This window comes from Ambystoma mexicanum, chromosome 14 (genome assembly GCF_040938575.1).
Source record: "Ambystoma mexicanum isolate Mex_15411 chromosome 14, UKY_AmexF1_1, whole genome shotgun sequence".
NCBI lineage: Eukaryota > Metazoa > Chordata > Amphibia > Caudata > Ambystomatidae > Ambystoma > Ambystoma mexicanum.
Genome location: NC_090940.1, coordinates 39,582,400 through 39,607,579, shown reverse-complemented (window position 1 = coordinate 39,607,579; position 25,180 = coordinate 39,582,400). Strand labels below are relative to the sequence as shown.

Genomic DNA, 25,180 nt, shown 5'->3' with positions numbered 1-25,180 from the left:
ATCTAAGATAGAGAACGCTTGTAGTTCACTCACTCTCTTCATGGAGGTGATCGCTATCAAGAAAGCAGTCTTAAGAGTGATATCCTTAAGGGTCGCTTTATGCATGGGCTCAAAGGGGGAGGCCATTAGCCTGGTTAACACAATGTTCAGGTCCCATCCGGGAGCTGGGTTAGATATAGGAGGGTGAATTCTTTTCACTCTCTCCATGAAGGCTTTAATAACTGGAACTTTCCACCATGACACCTTATACAATTAAAGACTAAACCTGAGTCCAGCAGGTGAGTCAGGTATAAAACAATATGTGTGGGAGAGCAGTCAACGGGGTTGATGCTCTTTGAGCTACACCAGGTGATGAACCGTTTCCATTTACTAGAGTAGCAGTAGCGAGTGTTCGGTTTCCTAGCCTCCCTGAGAATGTCCATGCATCTCTGAGGGAGTTGCAAATGACCAAATTCTATGACCTCAGGAGCCAGGCTGCCAAGTTCAGGGTCTGTGGGCATGGATGCAGCGTTCGGCCCCTGTCCTGTGACAACATGATGTACGGGCAGGGCTGTTTCACTGGAGGAGACAGTGACATCTCCATCAGATGAGTGAACCAGGGTTGGCGGGCCCACAAGGGGCCCACCAGTATCATTGTAACTGGTTCCTGGTGCATCTTGTGCACTATCTTGTTGAGAAGAGGAGACAGGGGGGCGGGGGGGCGAGCCTAGACAAATTTCCCTGACCATGTTATCCAGAGGCCGTTGCCCTTGGAGCGGTCCTGGGGGTACCTGGAGGCGTAATCTTGGCCTTGGGTGCTCTCCAGAGTTGCGAACAGGTCGATCTCTGCGAAACCCCATTCTGCAAAAACGTTGTAGACTATGTCTTCATGTAATCGCCATTCATACTCGGGTAGAGGGAAGTCTCTGCTGAGTCCGTCTGCCAGAAGATTGAGTTCCCCTGGTACATGTTGAGATAACAGGAACATGAGTTTGAGAGCCCACTTCCAGATGTTGTGGGACAGCTTGGACAGTCCTGGAGAGTAAGTGCCCCCTTGCTTGTTCAGTAGTTCATGGCCATGGTACTGTCTGTGAGGATCAGCACTGTCTTTCCTTGTAGGTGTGTCTGGAAAGCCTTCAGTGCTTGAAGACCGCCAACAATTCCAGCAGGTGTATGTGTTTGGACGCCACACTTGGGAGTCCAAACTCTGTGTGCAGTCTGATGGGATAGGCGAGCCCCCCACCCTGTGAGGGATGAGTCTGTGGTTAGAGTGGAGTCCACTGCGGGGGTGACAAAGGATTTCCACAACACAAGGTTTTCCCTCGACCACCACCATAGCGAGAGAACCAAGGCTTGCGAGACAACCACTAGATCGTTGCATTGTCTGCTGGCCTGACACCACTGGCTGTTGAACCACTCTTGCATTGGGCGCATGCACAGGCGCGCGTGAGGGACCAAATAAATACATGACACCTTCATTCCTAGCAATCGCATGGCTTTGCGTACCCTCACCTCTCGACCGGTTACATATTGAAGGATCTGAAACAGCATGTTTTGGACCCTCTCGTTGGAGGGGAAGACAAGGCCGTCCTTTGTTCGAATTAGAGCCCCTAGGAATTGCTTGGCTTGGCTGGCGTTTAGAGTGGACGACTTCTCATTGATGGAGAAGCCCAGGTGAAACAAGAGGTCTGTAGTCCTTGGTATTTGAGAAGCATGTTTCGTAAGAATCCTCTGTTATGAGCCAGTCGTCGAGGTAAGGATAGACCGGAATGGACAACCTGTGCAGGTGTGCCGCTACCACTGCCAGTACCTTCGTGAATACCCTTGGCGCTGAGGCTATGCCGAAGGGTAGCACTTTGAACTGATAGTGTTTGCCTTCTATCATGAACCTGAGGTATTTCCTGTGCGCTGGCAACATTGAAATATGAAAGTATGCAACTTTCATGTCTAGTGTTGCCATGTAATCCTCCTCTGTGAGCAGGGGGATTACTTCCCTGCAGAGTCACCATCCGAAACTTTTGAGGTTTTACAAATTTGTTTGCTGGGCGCAGATCTAATACAGGGCACATGGTTAGATCTTTTTTGGGTACAAGAAAGTATACTGAATAAATACCCTCCTTTACCTGTGACAGAGGCATGACCTCTATGGCTCCTTTTTGCAGCAGCGATTCCACTTCCTGAAGAAGGATGAGAAGGTGTTCTGGTGTGAGACGTCTTCCCTTTGGCAGTCTGAATGTCGAGGACCGGCTGAACTCGATACAGTAACCCTGGGCTATTGTTGACAGCACGCAACGGTCTGTGGTAATTCCCTCCCATGCTTGCAGAAAAGATGTTAACTGGCCCCCGACCAGAGATGCATGGGAGCGGACCCGAATCTTCGGGTCATTTGGTGGTGGTAGCCGAGGGGGCCTCTAGGAGTAGGGCCACCACCTCTTTCCTTGCCACGACATTGTCCTCTTTGAGCATACTGCGTGTTATAACCTCTGGTTCCCTGAGGGGAGGACCAGTTGTTGGCTGAGGTGTATTGCTGTTGAGTTTGTTGTTGGCCACGAAAAGAGTGCCTATTGCCATATCCGCGCTTATTAGGCGGTCTCGTGATTTGGTCCAGGGTCTTTAATGTTTCGTGCTCCTTCTTAGCTGTTTCCAGTGTGTCATCAACCGCCTTACCAAACCAGCTGGAATCCTCAAGGGGTTTGTTGATGAGGGGCACCTGTGTTTCTGGCTTGAAACCTGAGTTTCTGAGCCATGCATGTCTTTTAAGGAGTACGCCCTGGACTAAGGAATGGCCAGCCGTTTCCGCAGCATCTAAAGTATTCTTGATTATGCTTTGGTTCATTTGAGAGCCTTCCGAGACTCTGGCCAGTAAGCGGTTACGAAAGGGCTCAGGGACTTCTTGCAGACCTTCGCTCAACAGACCCCATTGGGCATCTGCTTAACTAGCCAACAGAGTGGTATTGCTGGCAATACGCGTGGCGAAAGCTGCAGAGGATGTAATCCTTTTCCCTAGAGCATAGAGCTTTTTCCCCTCTTTATCGGGAGGTGCCTCACTGGTGGACAGCGGAACCCCGCCCTTTTTCTCGTGGTGGTCACCACCACAGAATCTGGTATGGAATGACCCCTGATATATAAGGGATCTGAGGGTGAGGGGCTAAAACGCTTCTCGATCCGTGGGTTCATACCTCTAATTAAGGCAGGTGTAGATATAGAGGGAACGAGCCGTCTCTTGATGGAGGGGAGGAGGGTATGGCTTGGCTAGCAGGTGGCTTTTCTTTGATTATTCCTTCAACAAAATCGACTTCTGGGGTAGCCTCCCCCGTATCGATTTGAAGGTGTGCTGCCGCCTTGTGTAGCATGGCATTAAATGTGGATTGATCGTCCACAGGTGAAGGGTCTCCGACAGGCGTAGTCTGTGGAGAGGCCAGATCCAAAGCATCAGGGTCCGATGACGCCCCTGGGGACTGCCAAGGCTGTGACTCGCACATGTCGGGGTCTTCTTCAAAGTCCCCTACAGGGTCTTGTATATCCTCAGTATTTATGAATTCGTCCTCTTCCTGAAAGTGGGGATCCTCTTCAGTGAGGTCATATGTATCTAGCTCTTCCGCGTGTGGGTCGAAAAGTCTTGGGAATTTAGATCTAGGGTCTTCAGGTAATACCTCCCTACGCCTTTTAGGTGTAATGTGTTCAGAAGTGGACACAAACCTATCCAGCCTGTTCATGCAGGATTCAAATCTCTCCCTAGACCATTGGAATGCCCCAGAACGGTCGAGTGGCGGAAAGGCTTGCTCCTCCGCCTCTAGGTGTCGAGATCTCTCCCATAAAGTGGAGGAGATACTCCCGTCGCCTTGTGAGAAACTTTTCCGTGGGTCCGACGGTGGGGAAGTACTTCTGGGTGTCTCTTTCGACCTAGGCAGAGGTTTCGGCGTGTCGACCTTTTGAGCGGGCTTCGGTGACTCCTTCACCAGCCGTTTGAGAGTCCTGGGAGACTATACTTGCTATGCTTTCCTCGACCATTCTCTCCGTTGGGGGCTGGTCGAGGGTAGTTTTCGGCGGAGGCGGAACCTTGCCGTCGATGGACGCCTTCTCCCGAGGAGTCTCGACTGATAATGTTTTAGTGGTAGCACCCTTAGTACTAGACGGCCCTGTCGCTAGGCGCGCATGCGGCTGCGGGGAGGGCTGCCGACCCCTACGGTCGGTGGAGGCAGCCGGCTGTGTCGGCGTCTCCGTTGGCGCGGAGGCCTTCTTCGATTTACTCGACGAATGGCCGTGGGTTGTGTGCTTAGTGACTTTGTGTCCGTCAGCGTCGCGGGGTGTACATCCCCATAAGCAGGGCCGGAGCCGTGCCTTTCGGGGCCGGGGACAGACGTGACGTAGCGAGAGCACTCCGATTAGAGGTCAACAGCCTACGTTACGGAGGTGGAGTTATCACTATCCCCCTCGTCACACTCGGCGGCGGCAGCGGGTGAGGAATCAGCCTTCGACATCCCATGGGCTGCCCACCTTTTGACCCTGCGTTCCTGCAGAGTTTTTGGGCGAAGGAGCTTACAGGCCGCACAACCAGCCTCGTTGTGGTCGAGGGGTAGGCAGCGGTTGCACCGCTTATGCTCGTCCTTCTATGGAAGTTTGCCCTTACAACGTGGGCAAAATTTAAAAGGAGCCCTCTCCATAGCTGAGGACGTAACCAGTGACAACGGCCCGGAAGGAAAGGGGGTAGGAAAGGCATTCTAGAAGAAAAACAAATGTCCGCCCCGACCCCCACTCTCCCTACTGTGTAGGCTGGCGAGGCCAGGCCACATGTTCGGCAGCGCCGATAAGATCACCGTCCGTCGGAAACCACCGCCGTCGAAGATCTTGTCTCGGCGGGGAAGTGGAATGGCCGTCGAAAGAGGGCTGGAGGTGATATGAGTTAACAAATAACAAAATCGACCAAGGGTCGATCAATGGCAATGTCTCTTACGAGCTCTGCTTAAGGCGACCAGTACTCTGGGTGGAAAAAAACAATCTGAGGGACCTTGACGCGTGAGGGATTTTGGGTACACTACACGTCACTATAGGGATAATGTTACAGACACGCCTATGTCGATGTCCCCTTTTCGACTTTTGAAAAACAAGATGCAATACTCCGCAGTGACCACTGGATGTCAGACTGTGCACAGCATGTGATTCTAAGCAGATTAACAAACATCAGAAACCTCATCACTCTACTCGACGAAGAGACTGACCAACAAAGAACCACTCCGCAAAACAGGTTGAACTGAGGAAAACCCACAAGGAACGAAAGACCAACCAACACCACACTGGTAGAACAAACAATACAATCAACAACCCGAAGGAAAATCAAACTAACTACACTGCAGCCTCCTCAACGTTAGACCTACGGCAAAACGCTCAACAGAAATCCATGACCTCCTAAGCGAAGGAGGTACAGACGTGCTCATCCTCACAGAAACTTTGCTATCGGACAACTAACACCATCGCGAACAAAGCAATACCGGACAATAATAAATTAATACACGCCAGAGAAAACCGAAGAGGCAAAATCGCAATTATAAAACAGAGAACATATCCGAGCATCTCAAATCATCATAACCACCGCAGAAAACTACAAATCCCTCCTCAACAAGCTAGAACTCAACAACCAATCCAACATAATATTCCTCCTGATCTACAGACCACCATCCTACAACCACAACTTTGCAAAAAAACTAGCGGACAAGGCCGCCATGCTATTAATCCACCATGACAAACCTAGTCATACTGGGAAACTTCAACTTATGGTTCGAAAAAGAAAACTAGTCCAGAGCAAAGTCATTCTGCACCCTACATGAAACTTTGCATTTCAAGCAAATAGTAAACGGATCCACCCACGACGGCGGACACCACCTGGATGCAAATCCCTGCAGGGAAGGACTATGCACATCCGCACCACTGACACCAATGAGATGAAGCGACCACTACTTAATACCATTCTACATCACATCCCAAACCCACCTACCGGTCAGGAAGGAAATCCTCCATATCAGCAAGAAAAGAAACAGGAAGAACCTGGACCTAGAGGCCCTAATAAACCTTCTAGACCAAACTGTCCCAAGCGTAACAGAATCCACCGAAACAAGCATAGACACTCACCAAGGCCCTTCACCAATTAGCACAAGCTAAAACATTTAAAGCAACACCCAAAAAAACTGGCAGCAAAATGGTTTACAGAAGAACTAAAAGAACTAAAAAAAAAAAATATCGCAAAATGGAAATAAAATGGAGAGAACAATATACCCAACAAGACAAAATAAAATACCTAAGACAACACAAACTATACAAAGCAACAGTCCTCAAACCAAAAAGGTTCTACTATGCCACAAGAATAGAATCGACATATAATCCACAGAAAGAACTCTTCAAAATCAAAGAGATGAAAAACACTTCTTCCTGCAAAAACGACATCACCCCGACACAAACACTTTGTGACAACTTCACCAAACACTTGAGAGCAAAAGTAGACAATACAGGAGACCATCAACCTACCCCAGGCAAATACAACCCTGACCGCCGGACCACAGACACCGGAAGAAACATATTTCAGCAAAACACACCAGCCTAGATCAAATCACAGAGCAAACTTTTGCCATACTGATCAGGACTCCAACCTTGCAGGATCTCCAAGGGACCCCTGTTCCCTGGACATCTTCAAAGGAATCCTCAACCACAGAACCCTGGTGACACTTCCAAAACCTAATGAATTTATCACTGAAAACAGGAATAGTACCGTCCTCCTTCAAATCAGCATACATTAAACCACTAATAAAAAAGGAATCCGAAAACGCAGAAGACCCAAGCAACTACAGACAGATCTCCAACCTGACCGAACAAGCAAAGATTCTGTAGAACCATGTGTACAAAATCCTTCTTAAACACATCGAGATAAACTGAATACTTGACCGATCACAAGTTGGATTCAGACCAATGAGAGGAAAAGAATGAGCAGTTCCATCGATATGGGATGAACTGAAAATAAACACAGACGACACGCCGAATTGGTCCTCCTACTATTGGACATATCAGCGGCTTTTGACAAAATCAGCCACGCAACACTAATAAAAAGAATGACGGAATGTGGCATACAGGTATCAGCACTAAAGTGGCTTAACTCATTCCTAACAAACCAAACCGAAAGAACCTACCTGCCACTGTTCACCTCAAACACCAAAAATATATCCTGCGGCGTGCCACAGGATTCCAGCCTCTCCCTTCTACTTTTAAACATCTACATGTGCCCATTGATGAAAACCATCTGATACACGGACTTACCGCCTACAACTACGCAGACGACACAAAACCGATTAAGAAAACAAACAGAACACAGGACCAAAATAACAGCCTCAACTGCCTCAAGGTCATCTACAACTGGATGCCAATGAACAACCTCAAACTGAACCCAGCAAAAATGCAAATAATGCTCTCACCCACAGGATTCGACAGAGGGAACACACAACTGGACTGACTGATCAGCATGGGTATGAAACCAGAAACCACCAATGAAGTAAACAACCTCGGAATACTCATGGACAACGGATTATCAATGGAACCGCAAGACAAAGCAATCACCAAAAAAAGCTTCTTCCTATGACTGCTCAGAGGACTAATCTCTTAGCCCTCCTTTCCACACAGTACCTTCACATATCCCTGATACATACAAGAATTGACTACGCGAACAGCCTCTACAAAGGAATGCCAGAAAGACATACCATAAAACTCCAAAGGGTGCAAAATACACCAGCCAGGATCCTACCAAGACTAAACATACGAGACCACATCACACCAGCACTGAAAAGCCTGCACTGGTTACCAGTAAATAAGCGAATCAAATTCATAGTGCTCTGCATCGCCCAGTAAGGGAATTAAGATCCAGCAATGACCTACAAATAGAGGCAAAACGCTAGGGAAAAGGGCAATACAAAAGGAACAGCGTTCTCACGTCTAATTGCTAACATCTGGAACAGCATGCCCAAAGTAATTAGAGCCACAGAAGAGCACATTACCTTCAGGAAACTGATCAAAACCTGGCTATTCAGCAGACAACGACTACAGAGAAGGACACTGGAAGCAACAACATGGCAGACACAACTAGAGCTGTTCGGGAGAATGTTTTTTTTCATTTTTATTTGATTTAGCTGAAAAACAGCCTTTCAAATTTTAAAACATTCAAGTAATACAGTATAACAAACCCACTTCAATTCATTCATTTCAATTCATCTTTCCTATTTACAACAGGAATCCTAATCTAACAAAACAGCAACTTAATATTTTTTCAAAAACATAAGCTGCAAACAGCACAAATCACTTCTAAATAATAGGACATATACAAAAAAGTGCATCTTTCATAATGCTCCAACAAATTAAGAGATTGCATAAAATGTATCATTGCTACATTCATTCTGCAGTTGGAACTATTGTAGAGCAATTCCCAAAACATGTCTGAATCCAAGATCCGATATTCGGGGAATAACTAAAACTTTCACTCTTGTTGGTAATAATACTGGGTTTTCTGCAATCAAGTGCCTTAAGGTTTCTATTTTGGCGTCACAGGAGCAGAAACAGCAATAATTACCATCACACACTTTTCTAATAAACATAACCTCTCTAGTGTACCAAAGGTTGAATCTTAGTCTCATATACAAAGATCTCTGTTTGGGATCTGGGAATTTGATCACATATTGTTCAGCTACATGTAATTTCTTCAGGGCAAAGGGCTGCACCCTGAATAATCTAAGAAGTTGACACCTCTCCCTCGTCCGGATCCAATCCTGTAACCACAATTTTCCCTTAACCTTATTCGGGTTGGCAATCAGTGATTTTTCCAGACATCCCTATTTGCTCCAGAATATTTTTAGCACCGGCTTTCCATTTCACCATTTTAGCATGAGTAGCCAACACATATTTAGCCAGAACAGTCAAGATAGAGGGTACATTCGCAATCATAAACTTCCTATACAACAAAATCAGGGAGAATGTTCATTTAAGTGCCTAATTCCTCCCACCTTAGAGACCCCCCAGCTCTTTTGCTGGACTTTAGGACTTTTAATTTTTATGCTGCAGTAAGTGAGACCTTTTTGTCACTATTTCATGTATTTTTCATCTGATTTGGACTCTGTTACTTTGTTTTTGGAGTATGACAAACTCCACAGGCATCTACCTTTTGTATTGTGAGACACAGAACCTTCATTGCAGTGTCACAGAGAAATCCTTTGGATTTCCCATAAGGTTTAAATACTTTCTCCTGGGTGAATTACTATTCCCAAGAGTAGTAAAGTGAAATTGGCTTTACTTAGCTGTTTTTCCGATGTAGGTCCAGTATACACCATCTAATGGGGAAGTACTGGGGGTTACTTAGTAGCTACTTTTATGTTACCCTCACGACATTTAATGGCTGGTGGCAATGGTTTAATTTTCCTACCATTGTGCGTTTTTACCGGAGGCTGAATCCTCAGCTGCGGTAATGCACCCATGGGTGCCCAGTTCTTGCTGTGAGGTCTTTCTTGGGTTTTACTCTGCGCACCAAATCAGGTTTAACCCCCTTTGTTCGGTTTGCCTTTGGCGGACATCAGTGCTGAAACCGGCCTCTGGCTCCAGTGTGTCTGGCAGGGCAGGAAGCAAAGGAGGTGCCGAAACTCCCTGTCCTTCGTCTCCTTGGTTACCTGAATGTACCCAGTGCTGATTGGCTGGCTGACCCTGCTGTGTGAGCGACAGCTAGGCTGTGCATTAATGGGAGAAACCTGCATAAAAGGTGCGGTCTCTTGAACAGAAGGCAGAATCGACCACTGGACGAAACATCCAACGAAGGCAACTGGAGAAGCTTGCTGCACCCTCCTGGACTCCTGGACCGTTGAACTGCCCCGTGAAGCCCTGCAGTGCTGAAGCTCCAATTGCGTATCGACTAGAGAAGCCCGGAATGGACCTCTTCCCTTAGGTTGGTGGGACCAACTGACCACAAGACGAACTTTGCTGGAAAACCGCTCCCTGCTGGCTGTCCTGTGCTGCTGCTGGAACCGAGTGCCAGGGATCAGGAAAAAAAGAATCGAGTCCATCGTCTTTAAGCCGGACCAGAGCTCCAAGAAGATCCTGAGCACCCTCCTGAAGCAGGACGACCCAAGCCCGAGTCAACACACCAGAGTGCTAGACTACAGAAGCAAGGGAAGACCAAGTGTCCAAGAACCGTGGTGGTGCTATTGACCAGTAGCTGAAACCACAAAGTGCCACTGAATTGGAAATAGCGCATAGCCGCCACCGACCTTCAAACTTCAGTTTGGAGTCATCCAGACATCCTCTCTCTTGTTCCCACGACGGAGGCCCAGGAACCAAGGGTCTGCGAGACTGCAACCAGAACAGAAGCCAACTGGATCTTCTTCAAATCTAAGGTACTGTCTTGACTAAGGGGTACTTACCTCTTTGCTCTGTAGCTTACTTGTTCTCACTGGAGACTTGCAGTAGCTGCTTTTTGCAGAGTTGATTGCAGCTTTGCCCTTCACAAGCCTCACAGCTTGTGGCCCAACAGTGAATCTTTTTTACTACAAACTCTCTAAACTTTGTGCAATACTTTTGTGCTGTCTAAAGAAGTGCCACAGCTCCATAGACATTGCTCAAATTGACTTTGGCTGTTCTGGCTCCCTGCAGACTCGTCCAACCCTTTGACTTAAGTTCCAACTGTCCCTCATAGGTGGTATATAAGTTTAACTTGTATTGCTGGTACAAATCTAACCAGACTTCATTGGGAGGTTGAAAAGTATTCACATGCTCTGAGAATCGGTTAACCCTTTCCTTCCCTACCCTTTTCCACAATCTCAGAATTGCATCAAGTGTAAAAAGTGAAATATTAATGCCAAACACTGTCCTAGTAAATGAAGTCACTCAGGAGTGTAGGAAGTGTGTGCAAGGCATCCCAAAAGGTTATCGACTTGCTTATCTTAAATCTGAAGAAGAATCATGAAGTGTATTTGTATTGTTGCATATTGCCCTTTTTAAAGAAGGCTTATTTAAAACTGACCGTTAAATAAATACTTATCTTACTAGAAAGCCTTGAGTGTGTTATTTGGATACTTGTAATTGTGAAAATCAGTGTTACATCTCTACAACTAGTCACACTTAGGAAACGCACAGTTTCTTTGTTAAAAAAGATGATTCAAGTGAGCACGTGTCTCTAGCTTGGCTTTCAAGCACATGTCAGTGCACTGTGTCGTGCTAAAAAAAACCATGTTGGGCCACATAAAGAGTGGGTCATGTGTCTGCTGCTTTCTAGATGAAAAGAACTGGCATCTTTAATGGGTTTTCTCTGTCAGGCAGGTGCAGAAGCGTTAAAAAAGAAGAAACAAGGGGGGGATCTTCTTCGGTGAATCTTTCTCTCTCGATTCTTTCGTAAGGGTGGGCCCCTCGGGGTTAATTGGTTTGGGGATCCAGAGTCCAAATGCACTGACTCTGGGTGATCTTATTGTCCTCTAGGTCAGGTCATTTCATAGCCGACCCCCCCTTTTTTCTTCTTTAACGCTTCTGCACCTGCCTGACAGAGAAAACCCATTAAAGAGTCCAGTTCTTTTCATCTAGAAAGCAGCAGACACATGACCCACTCTTTATGTGCCCCAACATGTGTTTTTTAGCACGACAGTGCACTCACATATGCTTGAAAGCCAAGCTAGAGACACATGCTCACTCGAATCATCTTTTTTAACAAAGAAACTGTGTGTTTCCTAAGTGTGACTATTGAATTGGGCAACCCACAGTAGGCAATCCCAAAACGGTCCTTGTTGTTATATATATACATCTCTACAGCTCACATTTACCTCTCTTGAGATAAGTCTGGCTGCTCAGTCGTTCTACCAACTTGTGTAGTACACACCTATACCAATAGGAGGCTTAACGATTACCAAGAGGACAAGGCTGGTGTAGTCTCCCACACGGTTACGGCATTCAATTTTGCTAAACAAGAGCAGAGACAAGATGGGTTAAAAGAACCACAAACAAAAATCTGGCTTGGCTAGATACCGTCATCTAAAGGGCTGTGACAGAGGCTCCCAAACAAACAAATTGAGCAACTTTACTAACCCTTCTCCCTTCCTGCTTCTCCAACATAACTGACGCCACTTCACCAGATCTTAGGCTAGTCACAACCGACAAACATAGTACCATTACTATGGTCCACACGGAGAGTGAAAAACACAGATAGTGCAAAACCATCAAAAATGCGACTATACACCAAGATGCAGGATTACCTTACAGTTTGGACCGCCTGTGACCCTGGATCCCTTGGGGACACTATCTAACCAGTGGAAACAACCAACCCCATCATAACCAAACACACTAACACAAAACACTACCACACACCCGAGGCACAGAATCTTACCCATACGGTTATAATGCATGAGGCCGCGCACAAAATAGCACATGCAAAACAACATTCAAAGAGGCCAATTCCTCCTGGTTTGGAATCTATTCTCTCACACATTCCCCACTAAACCCTCCACCCCCCCTCTCCTGCAGAGCAACTCGAGTGCCTGGAGATTGCCCTTGGGTGGTGGTAGTGCGTGGTACAAATCAACATAACATAAGTATAGTGTTGATTTTAATATTGTGTTTGACTTACAATAGTACTTCCCTTTCTAAAACAATCTCTTTGCCCATGCATATATAAAAGAAACCACTATTTTTAGAATAAATCAGTGTATAAGTGTTTCTTTGGTGCATATGTATGCTACAAGTTCTTTGTAACTTCCTACAGCCCTTCTCGCCCTCCTAAGTTAAGCCTGGCTGCTCTGCAACAACTACCCCTTTACTGAGTGGTACAAGCCTGTCCCCAAGAGTTGGAGTTTCTGTATTGCCCAGGGTATCATTTCTTTAAAGTCCACTTGGGTGGACTTTAGAAAAACTGTCCCAACAGTCACATCATCAAAAGAGTAAGGGGAACACAGTTTCCCAGTACTGACAGTCTGAAGGACTCGTCAGCGTCCCCTTACCAAGTGAAAAACGGCTAGTGGAGTTAAGCTGAATATGAAGTGAAAGTTGCTCAAAGAGAAATTTTTACCAACAGCATTTACAGTCAAAACACACAAAAAGGAATGGATGGTAAGTATATACTTTTGTTCTTGCTCAATCCAACTTAAAAGAATACAACTTAAATTCTAATGTATGAGCAGTTAGAATTCCAGATTTGCTCTGATCATGATACAGGACACCAAGTAGGACCCCCACCTTCTCTGGAGCATGGCCAACATTCACCCCAAAACTACACCTTCTGTGTTAGCTTTGGCCTCATTGGTGAAATTAGAGCAGCAGAATTAACTGTGACCTACGCAAATAATCCCATTTCAGAGGATTCCATAGAACTGTAAAAAACCTCAAACTCGCACTCTTATCCATGAGTTGTCCATCTATATTCCTCAACAGGCTCCTATGTAATGTGCAGCTGTGAATCTTCGGGCTGAAGGGGGACTGGAGGTAAAAATTGGTGTAGCATCACCCTCCCCCCCCCCTCCCCCACAAGCCACAGGCAGTCCAGAGTCTGATAAAACACAAGATACAGACAGCAAGCATGACTTTGGGCCACTCTCAGAGCGTAACACTGCATCCAACTAAAAAGAACTATGCTTACCTTCTGTTTGATTTTCTCAGATTTGGACTTCAGTTTGCGTCCCCTTTTGCCAGTCCAGCCAGTTACAAACTCTGATCCTGTGAAGGGGAAAAAGAAGTGGTTACTTATTAAGTCTCTGTCTCAAAAGGTAAGGCTACTGTTCGATAGTTCTGTAACCAGTCTTTTCACTTATCAGATCCCAATCCCACATGGATAAAGACGTCTCAGGTAGTTGATGCACTAGAAACCAGAACGCATTGGTTTAGATCACAAACCTGAAGAGGTGAAGTCCAAATGTCTATGCTCATGTGCACTGCTGGAGGGAAAGTGGAGCAATAGTCACATGTGTGAAGGGGAAATCCACCACCATAGACTGATTCTCTTATACCAGTGTACAGGGAGTGTATATATGTGCCGACACAGCTAGAGGAGAGTTTCCTGCAAGCCTTCCATTGTCCCTCTAAATATCGCAATGACTGAGCATGCTAACCCAGCAATAAATAACCCTCTCGCAATGTTCTTCTAAGTACACCCTTACAAATTAATCATTCTAATCATATTCAGAGCATTGCATCCTATCACTGCATCCCATTTGTAAAGGTGCACAAGTAAAAAGCATAAAACACAGTAGAAAAATATCTGCTGCAGTCAGCTTGTTTTAGGCACATTGTAAAAGTGACCCAAAAGCCATTAAATAAAAAGTTATAAGGATACAAAGTATCCCAACCGCCCTTCACTTTAAGTTGATGTGTGTAACTGTAACAATACAAGAAATTCACTATGAAAGACATAGGCTCTCGGTACTGATGGTCTTATGGACTAATCAGATTCCCCATTAGAACGAGCAAAAAGACAAGGGAAGTTATGCAGAAGGAGTTCAAACAAAGCAAAAAGTAAGGGTGCCCTCTAGACGTCTATAAGGGTAAAGCAGCTAAATGTAAATCTTTCCCAACAGAGTGGACAAAGGGTGACGTTGGGAGAAAATGGAGGTTATTCATGGGGGGTGGGGGGGCGGTAGAGATGAGGGGGGAGCGGAAAGAGGAGAGGGGGAGCAGAAGAGAGAAGAGGGAGAGCAGTATAGAGCAGAGGGGGAGCAGTACAGAGGGGGAGCAGTAGAGGAGAGGGGGAGCAGTAGAGGTGAGAGTAGTAAGGAGAGAGAGAAGAGTGGTAGAGCGGAAGGTAGAATGAGATGAAAGAAGGATCAGCGGGGGGGAGAGTAGAAGTTAATACAATGGTGTGAGCGAGAAGAAAAGCCTGGATAATTGGAAGGCCCCTAATTCCCACTTTGAAGACCACTGTTATACCTGTGGGACCCCTAGATAGGATCCACCAAAAATTCCCAGACAGAGCCAGCCAGATAGGGTGTTTGCCTTTAGGGCATCACAATCAGCCAATCAGTTGTAAGATAGTAGGGGTTACAGATCTCTAGTAACCATCGTCTGGGAGTAAAAAATCCAGCGGAGACCAGAGAGAGCCACGCCTGTCAATTAAGCCTTCTCCAAAATCTAAATAAAAACCTTAAACTATCTTCGAGTGTTGTGTGTTCTTAAGGACATCAGTGGCACAGGGGGAAAAGGGAGAAAGTGTGTACTTGTACTGCATATCAAGGTAGCGGATTGCATTTTACTCCAAACCTCTGACCTCCTAAGTCTCAGCCCAACTCCTCATTGTGCTACCAAGAAAGAATTAAGGCTTGTGTGTGAAATCTTGGCAAGACTAGTAGGGTGGGCTTCCCTGAACCCTACACCCCACAGAGCACCAAATAGAGGTATTCATTTGTGATATTTCAGATTGCACCAATGGCAATAACAAAGATGCACTATTCCTGGGCAGTTGAAACAAGTATTCTCCAAAGGCAGACAGCTGGGGTGTCCCACAAACCGAATCAGAATAATCACTTTACAGAATGGATATTCAATACAGTGCGCCAGTGGATCTAAGGAGACAAAGCAGAAGCTGAACTCAACCTCAAAGCGCTGTAAAATCCCTGGGGACTCCTGCCCCATGCATTGAACTCACCCAAAGAGGTTTCAGCTGTAAAAGAGTGCTTAGTCCCACGGTTCGATTCGAACACAAAACCTGGCAGATCCTCCTTGAGGATAGTGGCCTGCTGCCCATCTGAATTATGAACAGCGATCTCGCCTTCTTTCTGACATGTGAGGGACCAATTACCCACTGTCAGCTTGCTAGGCCCAGGACCGGATAATATTGGCTGGCTGGTAGTAGAAGGCTTGACCTGGCTCCGAGCTCTCTGCAACTTCTCCAGAAATTCACTTCTGCTTTCTGTCTCAGAAAAAGAAAGTCATGAAAGTAAAACATGCAAGTATTTCAACATTGCTTGGTTCCCAAAACATATGCAAATACCAGAAGGGATTTATTTTCAAACCAGTTCATTATTAGACAAAAGTTTATTTTTTAATTCAAGGAAAAAACAAGTATATTTTTGCTAGAAGTGGAAGGTGGAATCGCTCTGGCTGGAAAAAATCCTCACAAAATTCAAGCACACAATCCACATAGGAAAAAATTACATGCTAAAATTGCACACTTATGGAATATCACAGGGTTCCAACTTTAATTTTTCTATTATAAAAATGTATTTGCATTTGATGCGTAAAGGGCACACATCTTAACTCAACATTAGCCCTAACCAACGCGACATTAGCCTTAACCACAATATTAAATGCAGAACAATGGTGTATGTCATGTTCTTAGAAGGTGAAATACACATTCTCAGCAGATGAGGTGTTATTGTAGCGCATGTTGACGGCAGGGTAACAAATAACTGCGATAAATGTTGTTAGGGAGAACTCCCAGAAATGTGCTAATTCCCCTCTAACTTAGAGACCCCCAGCAACTTTGCTGGATTTTAGGACTTTTCATTTTTAACCTGGAGAGATTGAGACCCTTTTTCTCACTCTCTCATGTATTTTCATGCGATTTGAACTTTGTGTCTCTCCCAGTATGGAATCTGACAAACTCCATAGGCATCATCTTTACATTGTGTTATGTTACTTGGCATTTATATAGCGCCTTATGTATCATTGGTATGACCTTAAAGCACTGGTAGGTTGAACGCCCTCGGGAACCGTAGTTCATGTCAGTAGAAGGAGAGAGTGTGGTATGGTGCGTGGGCGCACCGAATATGAGTGCAGCTGGTGTGGTTGTTGCATGGTAGCTGCTTCATAGCGGTAGGTGTGGTGCTGAGGAAATCAGTTGGATGTGTTCAGTCTGGAGGGTGGACACTCAGACTGAGTTTTGGCTGCGTTAGGCCTGAGGAGACGCCTAAAGTTAGCTGGAATGTGTCATAGCATAGCTGTGTTCTAGTTGAATGATGGTGTATAGGGGAAAGTAGGCGTAGTAGTGTGATATGATGGTTTATCAGTAAAGCTTTTCGTCTACTTCATCACTTTTGTCCACTTAGCCAGTTCCATTCTCAACTTCTGTTCCATTTGTTCCATCGGTTCCATCCACTCTATGCGTTCCATCCACTCCATCCGATTCCATCCGCTTTATCCACTCTATCCGTTCTAATTCTTTTGTTTGATTAATTCCATTGGTTCCATTTATTCTATCCACTTCATCTGTTTTATCCGTTCCATCCGGTCCGTCCACTTTGTCCGTTCCGTTCTCTTCATCTGATGCATCCACTCTGTATGCTCATTCACTCTATCCGTTCTTTTCACCCGTTCTATCCACCTCATCTACTCATCCAGTTTATCCATTAATTCCCTCATCCACTCCACCCGTTCATCCATTCGATCCCCTCCATTCACTCAATCTACTTCATCCGTTCCCCTCCGTCCCATCCGTTCAACGCAGTCTATTCGTTTTAGTTACACTATCTGTTTTAGTCATTCAATCTGTTTGATCGATTATCTTTGCACTTTGTTTTCTCTGTTCCACAACCCTTAGGTTTCTGTTTATTGTGGCTATTTACTATGTTTGTTCTGGGTGCCTGTTTAAGAGAATCCCCCTTTCCTTTTTTTTTTCTTTCTTGTAAGGGAAGAGCCACGTTTTCAGTTTGCGGATTGACATGTAGTCTTCGGTGAGTCGAATTCGGGGTGGAAGGGAGTTCCACAGACTGGGGGCCAAGGCTGAGAACGATGATCCTCCTAACCTAACTGAGTTGGTGTTTGGTATCACTAGGAGGAGGGCCGAGCTCGATCTTCGAGTGCGTGATGCGTGGTAGGGTTTTAGTTTGCCCTGAAGGTAGAGAGGTCTGGTTTTGTGCAATGCTCGGTGGGAGATGCATAGGGATTTTAAAGTCACTCTTCGTCCAACGGGGAGCCAATGGAGAGTTCTGAGGGCAGGAGAGGTGTGATCTCTTGGGCCAAGAGCTAGAAGCAATTTGGCTGCAGCATTTTGTGCTCTTTGTAGTTTGGTGAGGTGCTATGCTTGGACTCCGAGGTAGAGGGAGTTGACATAGTCTAGTCTTGACATCAAAATAGATTGAACAGTGGCAAGTCTGTTGGGAAAGGAGAGGTACGGAAAAATGCGCCTAAGAATTTTGAGGTGGTAATGGCAGGACTTGGAGACGTTGATTTGGTCGAGAGAGTGTTAGTTTAGAGTCAAGAGTGCATCCAAAGTTTTTTTTACTGTGGATGAGATAGTCAGTGGAATGCTCATGGATGATGGCCAGTATAGAGGGTGAGTGAGAAGCTTGGTGTTGCCGCACACCATGATTTCGGTTTTGGTGGGGTTTAGGGGGAGGTGGTTCGTGGTCATCCAGCGATCAATGTAAAGGAGGCAGGCAGCGAGGTCGGGCTGACAGTTGAGGAGTTTCAGGATTAATTGGGTGTCATCGGCGTAGTTATAGCACAGGATACTATGCAAGCGGATTATTCTTGGGAGGGTGGACATGTAGAGGTTGAACAGGAGGGCCGATAAGCACGCTCCTTTTGGAACTCCAGTATTGACCGGTCGGGCGGCGAAAGCGAAGGAGGAGAGGAGGGTTATTTGGCTCCTATTTTTGAGGATGGAGGCTATCCACTTGAGAGCATTTCCACAGATTCCCAGGGAGTGGAGGCGGTCGAGGAGGATTGAGTGGTTGATTGTGTAAAAAGCGGCAGATAGGTCTAGAAGGATTAGTGGAGCGCATCCCGCAGAGTCTGCAATGATCTTAAGATCGTCCCAGATAGAGGTCTTGGTTCCGTGTCGAGGTCTGAAGCCAGATTGTGCAGGGTCAAGGAGATTGTTGGCTTCGACAAAGGCATTTAGTTAAGAGTATGTGGTTCGGTCGATGAGTTTAGCAAGGAATCTGGTGTTTGAGATGGGGCGGTAGTTTTTGGTGTCGAGGGAGTTTATTATTTTTAGAAGAGGTTTGACAAGTTTTTTTGAAGGCGTCGGTGAAATTCACGAGGAGAGGACTCCTTTAGGACGGTTCTTGCGTGCTCTCCTGCGCAGGTAGATGCAAATATTTCTTTGAGGGTTGATGCAGGACATGGGTCTGGGGGAGCCGGATGGTTTTCGGGCTGAGAAAAGTTTGAGAAATTGATCTGTTGATATTGGTGTGAACGAGTCGAAGGTGGGTTGGGTTGCAGTTGCTGGGGCAGGCAGGGGTGACATGTAAGGTGGGTGGATTACATGGCGGGGACATGAGGACCAGTTTGTTGTTTAGAGAATTTGTTCTTTCAAGAGCAGTGGTGTAGAAGTGGAGAGAGAGAGTCGCAGAGAGGCTGAGATGGGGTCGATTGGGTGGTGGTACAGGAAGGTTTGGTGAATTCAGAGATGATTTTGTAGAGTTCCTTGCTGGCGTGTTCGCAGTTGAGAATTTGAGAGTTGTAGTAGGCTTTTTTTGCTTTTCGGATTTCGGCTTTGTAGTGGTGATGGTGCCGGGCCAGGGTGGCTCTACTCCGGACGGTTTTTCCTTTCCGCCATTTACGTTCAAGGGATTTATACAGTTGTTTCTCAGTCTTCAGTTTTGGTGTAAACCATCTGGGAAAAGGGCCACGGCGAGTTGATGATTGGCAAGTGGGGGTGAGTGGGATTAAAGAGATAATGAGCCATGAGTCAAAGGCCTCGATGGTTAGGGGTTTATTGTGTGGGGATTTATTGTGTGGGGAGGATGGGTGAGGGGCATGAATTAGTGCGTCGGCTAGGTCCAGGAGGATTTTTAGTTTCTTCCAGCATTTGCGTTGTTTTGGGTGTACCGGTTCGGAGATGGGGAGGGGGGGTGGGCGAGTGAATGGTGAAAGGCACAATGAAGTGATCACACTAGATGATAGGTCTGGGGGGGCTTAGATGTATCTGGTTGTGGGAGCTAAACCTGGCATCATGTGGCCTTTAGAGTGAGTTGGGCCGTTTACGTGGAGGTTAAGCGCATCTAGGCAGTCAACCAGTGAGTGGGTCATAGGGTTGGGATTGTCAAGCCAGATATTGAAGTCTCCTAGGAGAGTGAGGGTGGGGTGGTTTATTTGGATGGTGTTAAAGCAGCACCTACAAGAGGAAGGGACCTAGAGCAGCAGGGATTTGTACCTAAGGGAGAGCCCTGATTGGACAGGACAGAGGCTCAGGACTACTATGTTGCAAGGACTCATGGGGATTGTAGTTTTGACTATCCTCTCTATGAATGGTTCGCTCCTCATGTTTGTAATTTTCAAACTGATAAAAAAAGTTGAAGATTTTAAAAGCTGTTGGAAGCAGTAATAAAGAAGTAAAAACCTAATGGTTGCCTCTGTCTTTAATAGAATCAAGACTACCTGCAATAAGTGCTTGGGCAATCTTCATTGTAAGCTGCTAGCCAGCGACTACGTCACTCATCACCTCGATTCTGCACAGGACACCATTTGCTTGCCAAGAGCCAATTATCACTAGCCAGTCGCTAGGGAAGAACATTTTGCATTTGGACCACAGTATCATTGCCATAAAGGGACTAGTGATGTTGCTCTTCATCAGTGCTACGCATACTTGGGTAGTACTGTATCCGTAAAACATGGCTGAGCAATGGCAAAATTAAATCTAGGTTTTGGGACACAGGGCCACCTCTATCCCATGTAAGCGATATAAAATGAGACTACGTACAAGGGTAATCATTAATACGTTGAGTAAAATTAATCTTATGGCACATGCAAGGAAACTCCAAACAGCACAATTACACAATGCAATTTGATTCTGGGTCCAAGTTAATTTATAATTAATACTTTACCTTTCGGCATGCGGTTCAGGTGGAAAATTGCTTTTTGTCTGGCCTTCAAACAGTCTTGGCCCTGGTCGGATATATCCCTGATCCCTCATTTCCACTTGTTGCTCGATATAAGACCTTGGTCTCTGCCCAGGTCCACTACTAGAAAGACCAGCATCTTCTATATTCCTCTCTGGTTGTAGATCATGCGCTGTAAAGTCACGATAAGGAACTCCTCGTCGTGAAGGTCAATTGTTATAATCTAAATCTTCCATCACAGGAGCCATTTGGTGCAGTGGCACAGGAAAGTCTTTCAGATTTCCCCAAGGTTTAAATACCTTCTCTTGGATAAACTACTGTTTCCAAGAGCAGTGAAGTGAAATTGACTTTACTTACATTTTAACTTTCTAGACCCAGAACACACTATCTTACAATAGGGTGCTGGAGGGGTTACTTAGTATCCCCTTTGTCCAGTTTTCTCATGTAACATTTTTATGTTACCCTTTCCTCAATGAAAGGCTGGTGGCAGTGGTTTACTTTTAACTACCATGGTATGCTTTTACCGCAGGCTGCGTTCGCAGCCGCAGTAAAGCACCCAAGGGTGCCATTTTTGTCGAAATGGCCCAGGTCGTCTTTTTTCACCATTTCTTGGTGGAAAGGGCCTTCTTGAGATTTATTCTGCGTGCCAAACCAGGTTTTGTCCATTTGTTTGTTTTGTCTTTGGCGGGAATCATGAGTGACGCCCGCCTCTGGCTCCAGAGTGTCTGTCAGGGGCAAGAAGCGAGGGAGGTGCCCGAAACTCCCTGTGCTTTGTCTCCTAGGAGACAGGAATGCACTCAGGTGATTGGCCGGCTGGCTGTACGGCAAGGACAGTCATCCTGCTGGGCGACTGACCGTTAGGCTGGAATGATATGGGAGAAACCTGCATAAAAGGTGAGGCTTTTTGGCTTGGCAGGCAGTCGACCACTGGATGAAGGAATCCTAAGAAGAACTTGGAAGAGACGCCTGCTGCAACTACTGGACAGTTGGCTTGCCCAGTGATGCCCTGCTGCTGTGCTGAAGTTCGGAATTGGCCTCGACTAAAGCATCCCTGCAAGGACGACTTCTCTCCTTGAGTTGGTGTGATCAATCAACTCCAAAGTAAGCCACCTGGACATCCTCTCAGAGCTGGTTGAATCGCCACAGAGTTGCTGCTGGAAACCGAAACACCAGGGAAAGGAACACCAGATTGTGTGTGTTGCTTTAAGCTGGCCAAGAACTCCAGGAAGATCCTCCGGACTCCCAGGAAGCAGGACTGACCAAGCCTGAGCCACCTCAACAGAGTGCTGAACCCCAGATGCAAGGAAAGTCCATCTCGACAGCCAGAAACCGATGTGTTGCTATTTGCCGTAGATGCAAGGAGCTGAAACACTGAAGTGCCACTTGTTTGAAGATTGCCGGTTGCGGTAGGTGACCGTCTCATTGTACTGCAGGAGTCCCTAGATGTCCTCAGTCTTGGGGACAAGAGGGAGGACTTCTATGGACTCCTGCAGTACAATGAGACGGTACACCAGGATCTGCAGAGCTGCACAGGAACAGAAGTCATCTGCTGCACTTTTCTCCAACATAAAGGTACTGCACAATCTAAGAGAACTTACCTCTTGTCGTGTAGCTGCACTTGTTCTCTGTTGGTGAGACTTGTTGTGGTTGCTCTGTAGAGTTGCTGACAGCTTCTTTACCTCACAAGCCTAAGCAGCTTGCGGCCATACTTTGAATTCTTCTATCTGCAAAGACTTTTAAAACATTGTGCAAAAACTTACCTACCCCTGAGAAGTGCTTCAGTTTCACCTAGACTGTGGCAACATAGCGTAACAGGTTTGAACCCCGATCCTGCGGTAAGAAACCACTTGTTGGTATTAAGCGTGTTATAAAACAACAATTACAATCAAGTGTAGAGACAGACAACAGTCGTAAAATTCAATATCAAAATCTTTATTAAGGATCATGATGGTGCAACCCCTAACTTGCCGTATACCTGTGGTGGAAATTTCCCTTCCTAACGAAAACTAAGGGGAGTCTGTCTGTATGTCCAAATATTAACAGTTACTCACCATAGTGACTACCATACTCCTAATCCATAGTCCCCTTTCCACCATTCTGTATGGGCGTCCCTCGCGAGAGAAACGTTTTCACCAGAAAAAACGTCTTCCCTTTAAAAATTTAGAGGGGGGCGGGGCCCTTGGAGCATGCTATCGCCTGACTCCGCTTAACGGCGCCACTCAGTCCCCATTGACGTGTCGACAATATTTAACATTGCCTAATGACACCAGTATTATTAGGGGGGGATGGAGGGACGTATGGAAGAAAGGGGACTACAGACTGAGTACGATAGTCACTACGTTGAGTACCTTAATTATTCTTGCGTTCTGTCCCCTTTCCTTCATACTCTATGGGCAATTACAACTGAATGTAGCCCCATGGTGGAGAGGAGACCCTCCTTAAGCAAATAGGTTTCTTAGAACCGCCTGCCCGAAAGCCGCGTCTGATCTAGAGGCAGCGTCCAAACAGAAGTGCTTACAGAAAGCCAAAGGGGTGGCCGCCCTGCTGATGACCTGCCACAGCACATGCCGTTGAAACGCGATGGCAATGGCTTTGGCTCTGACAGCATGGGCATGCAAATTGGCCAGCACTGGTTTGTGCTGCCACTCATATGCCTCCTTGATGGCCGCGACCATCCACCTTGCTATGGAGGCCTGATAGCCGGGCCTAGGAACCACCAAGAGTGATAAAGAGGGCATCCAACTTGCGGAAGTCCTTAGTCCTGTCAAGGTAGTATTTTAGCACGCGTCGGACATCCAGAAGGTGCAAGACCCTCTGAGGCTCATCCTTGGGCTCAGACCATTTCCTCGTTCAGTTGGAAGAAGGATGTCACTGTGGGTAGGAACGCTGGGTGCGTCCGGAGGACCACCTTGTCCTTGTGAAAGGTAGTATAGGGCTCTGATGCCACCAGAGCCTGGATTTCACGGACGCTGTGAGCGGAGTTGAGGCCTACGAGCAGCGCTGTTTTTAGGGTGACTAGCCTGATGACCGCGGGCGCCATTGGCTCGAACGGTTTGTGTGCCAAGACGCCCATTACTACATTGAGGTCCCACACAGGGTGTGGCTTCTCTATAGGCGGGTAGAGCCTGTGGAGGCCCGCCAGATGCCGTTTCGCCATAGGGTTAGAGGAGGAGAAGAGACACTCCTCTGAATTTCTGTAGGCTCCTGTGGCTGCCAGATAGGTGCGGCATGTGTCCACCTGAACTCAGGAGTGGGCGAAGTGTGCCGAGGAGTGTACGTCATCCAACGTGCACTTAAGGGGGTCGATCTCCTTAGAGTTGGCCCAATGACAGAATCTGGACCATTTGCTCTTATATTGGGTCCTGGTAGCTTTGCTTCTGGCGCCCTGGATGATCTCCAGGTTAGCCTGAGATAGGCTCAAATGTTTCAGTGTGACCTGCTCAGGAACCACGCTGCGAGGGCAAGCTTGTGAGGAGCGGGTGGAGTACCCTGCCCCCCCTGCTGGGTCAGGAGAGGAGCTGGACCCAGCGGTAGGTGAATGGTGGGGCCTGTCCAACTAGCTGAGCAGCTTGGAGAACCACGGTCTCGCCTGTCACCAGGGAGCTATGAGAAGTGACAATATTCTTTTATCCTGCAGATAACACTATGTACCAGGGGTGTGGGAGGGAAGGCGTATGCCGCCATTTAGTTCCATTGTATCTGGAATGAGTCTCCCAGGGAGCACGTGCCCTGTCCATGCCTGGAGGCAAACTGCTGGCATTTCCTGTTGTCCCGGGAGTCAAATAGATCCACTTGGGGTTGCCCCCACCTGAGGAAGTTCTCTTACAGTAACAGGTCATTCAATTGCCACTCGTAATTGTCCGCCCCCAGTTTGCTGAGCCTGTCCGCCTCCAGGTTAGACTCCCCCGGGAGGTAGATGTTCTCCAGAGCCCATTCCCACATGCTGACAGCTAGGTTGCACAGCAGAGGGGATCTGGCACCCGCTGGCTTGTTGACATAGTACATGCTGGTGGAGTTGTCTGTCTACATAAGTACTGTCTTGCCCTCTATCAGTGGGAGGAAGGCCTTGAGGGCCAGACATATGGCCTTCCATTCTAGCCAGTTGATGTGGGATTCCTGTTCCTGCTCGTCTCAGGAGGATCTCTCAGCGGCAACGTGCTCGTCTTGGAAGCAAGACGGCACGCAGCAACACTGGATCGATCGCCGGGTCCGTGCTTAGAAACCTCTGGGTATTAAGCGCGTTATAAATAACCTATCATATCCAGACTCCATGGATGCTGTGACTGTCCAGCGTGGCTACCCAGCCTTCAAGGGAGGAGTCCGTAGTGACAGTGACCTGCAGGAGAGGCTGCCAGAATGTCTTTCCCTGCCGCAGGTTGCAATCTGCAGACCACCACATGAGGTCCGGGTGGAGAGATGTAGGAATGTCAACA

At 46.8% G+C, this 25,180-nt stretch overlaps 1 protein-coding gene across 7 annotated transcripts in view; it reads right to left on the bottom strand.

Moving 5' to 3' along the window:
• HECTD1 (HECT domain E3 ubiquitin protein ligase 1) overlaps positions 1-25,180 on the bottom strand; it is a 1,011,111-nt gene that overhangs the window by 572,282 nt on the left and 413,649 nt on the right. For all 7 annotated transcript variants that reach the window (XM_069638480.1, XM_069638479.1, XM_069638478.1 and 4 more), the window contains 2 exons: positions 15,608-15,871; positions 13,610-13,686 (listed from right to left, as the gene is read on the bottom strand). In XM_069638480.1, coding sequence (XP_069494581.1) covers positions 13,610-13,686; positions 15,608-15,871 — 341 coding nt within the window. The remainder of the gene's footprint in view (positions 1-13,609; positions 13,687-15,607; positions 15,872-25,180) is intronic.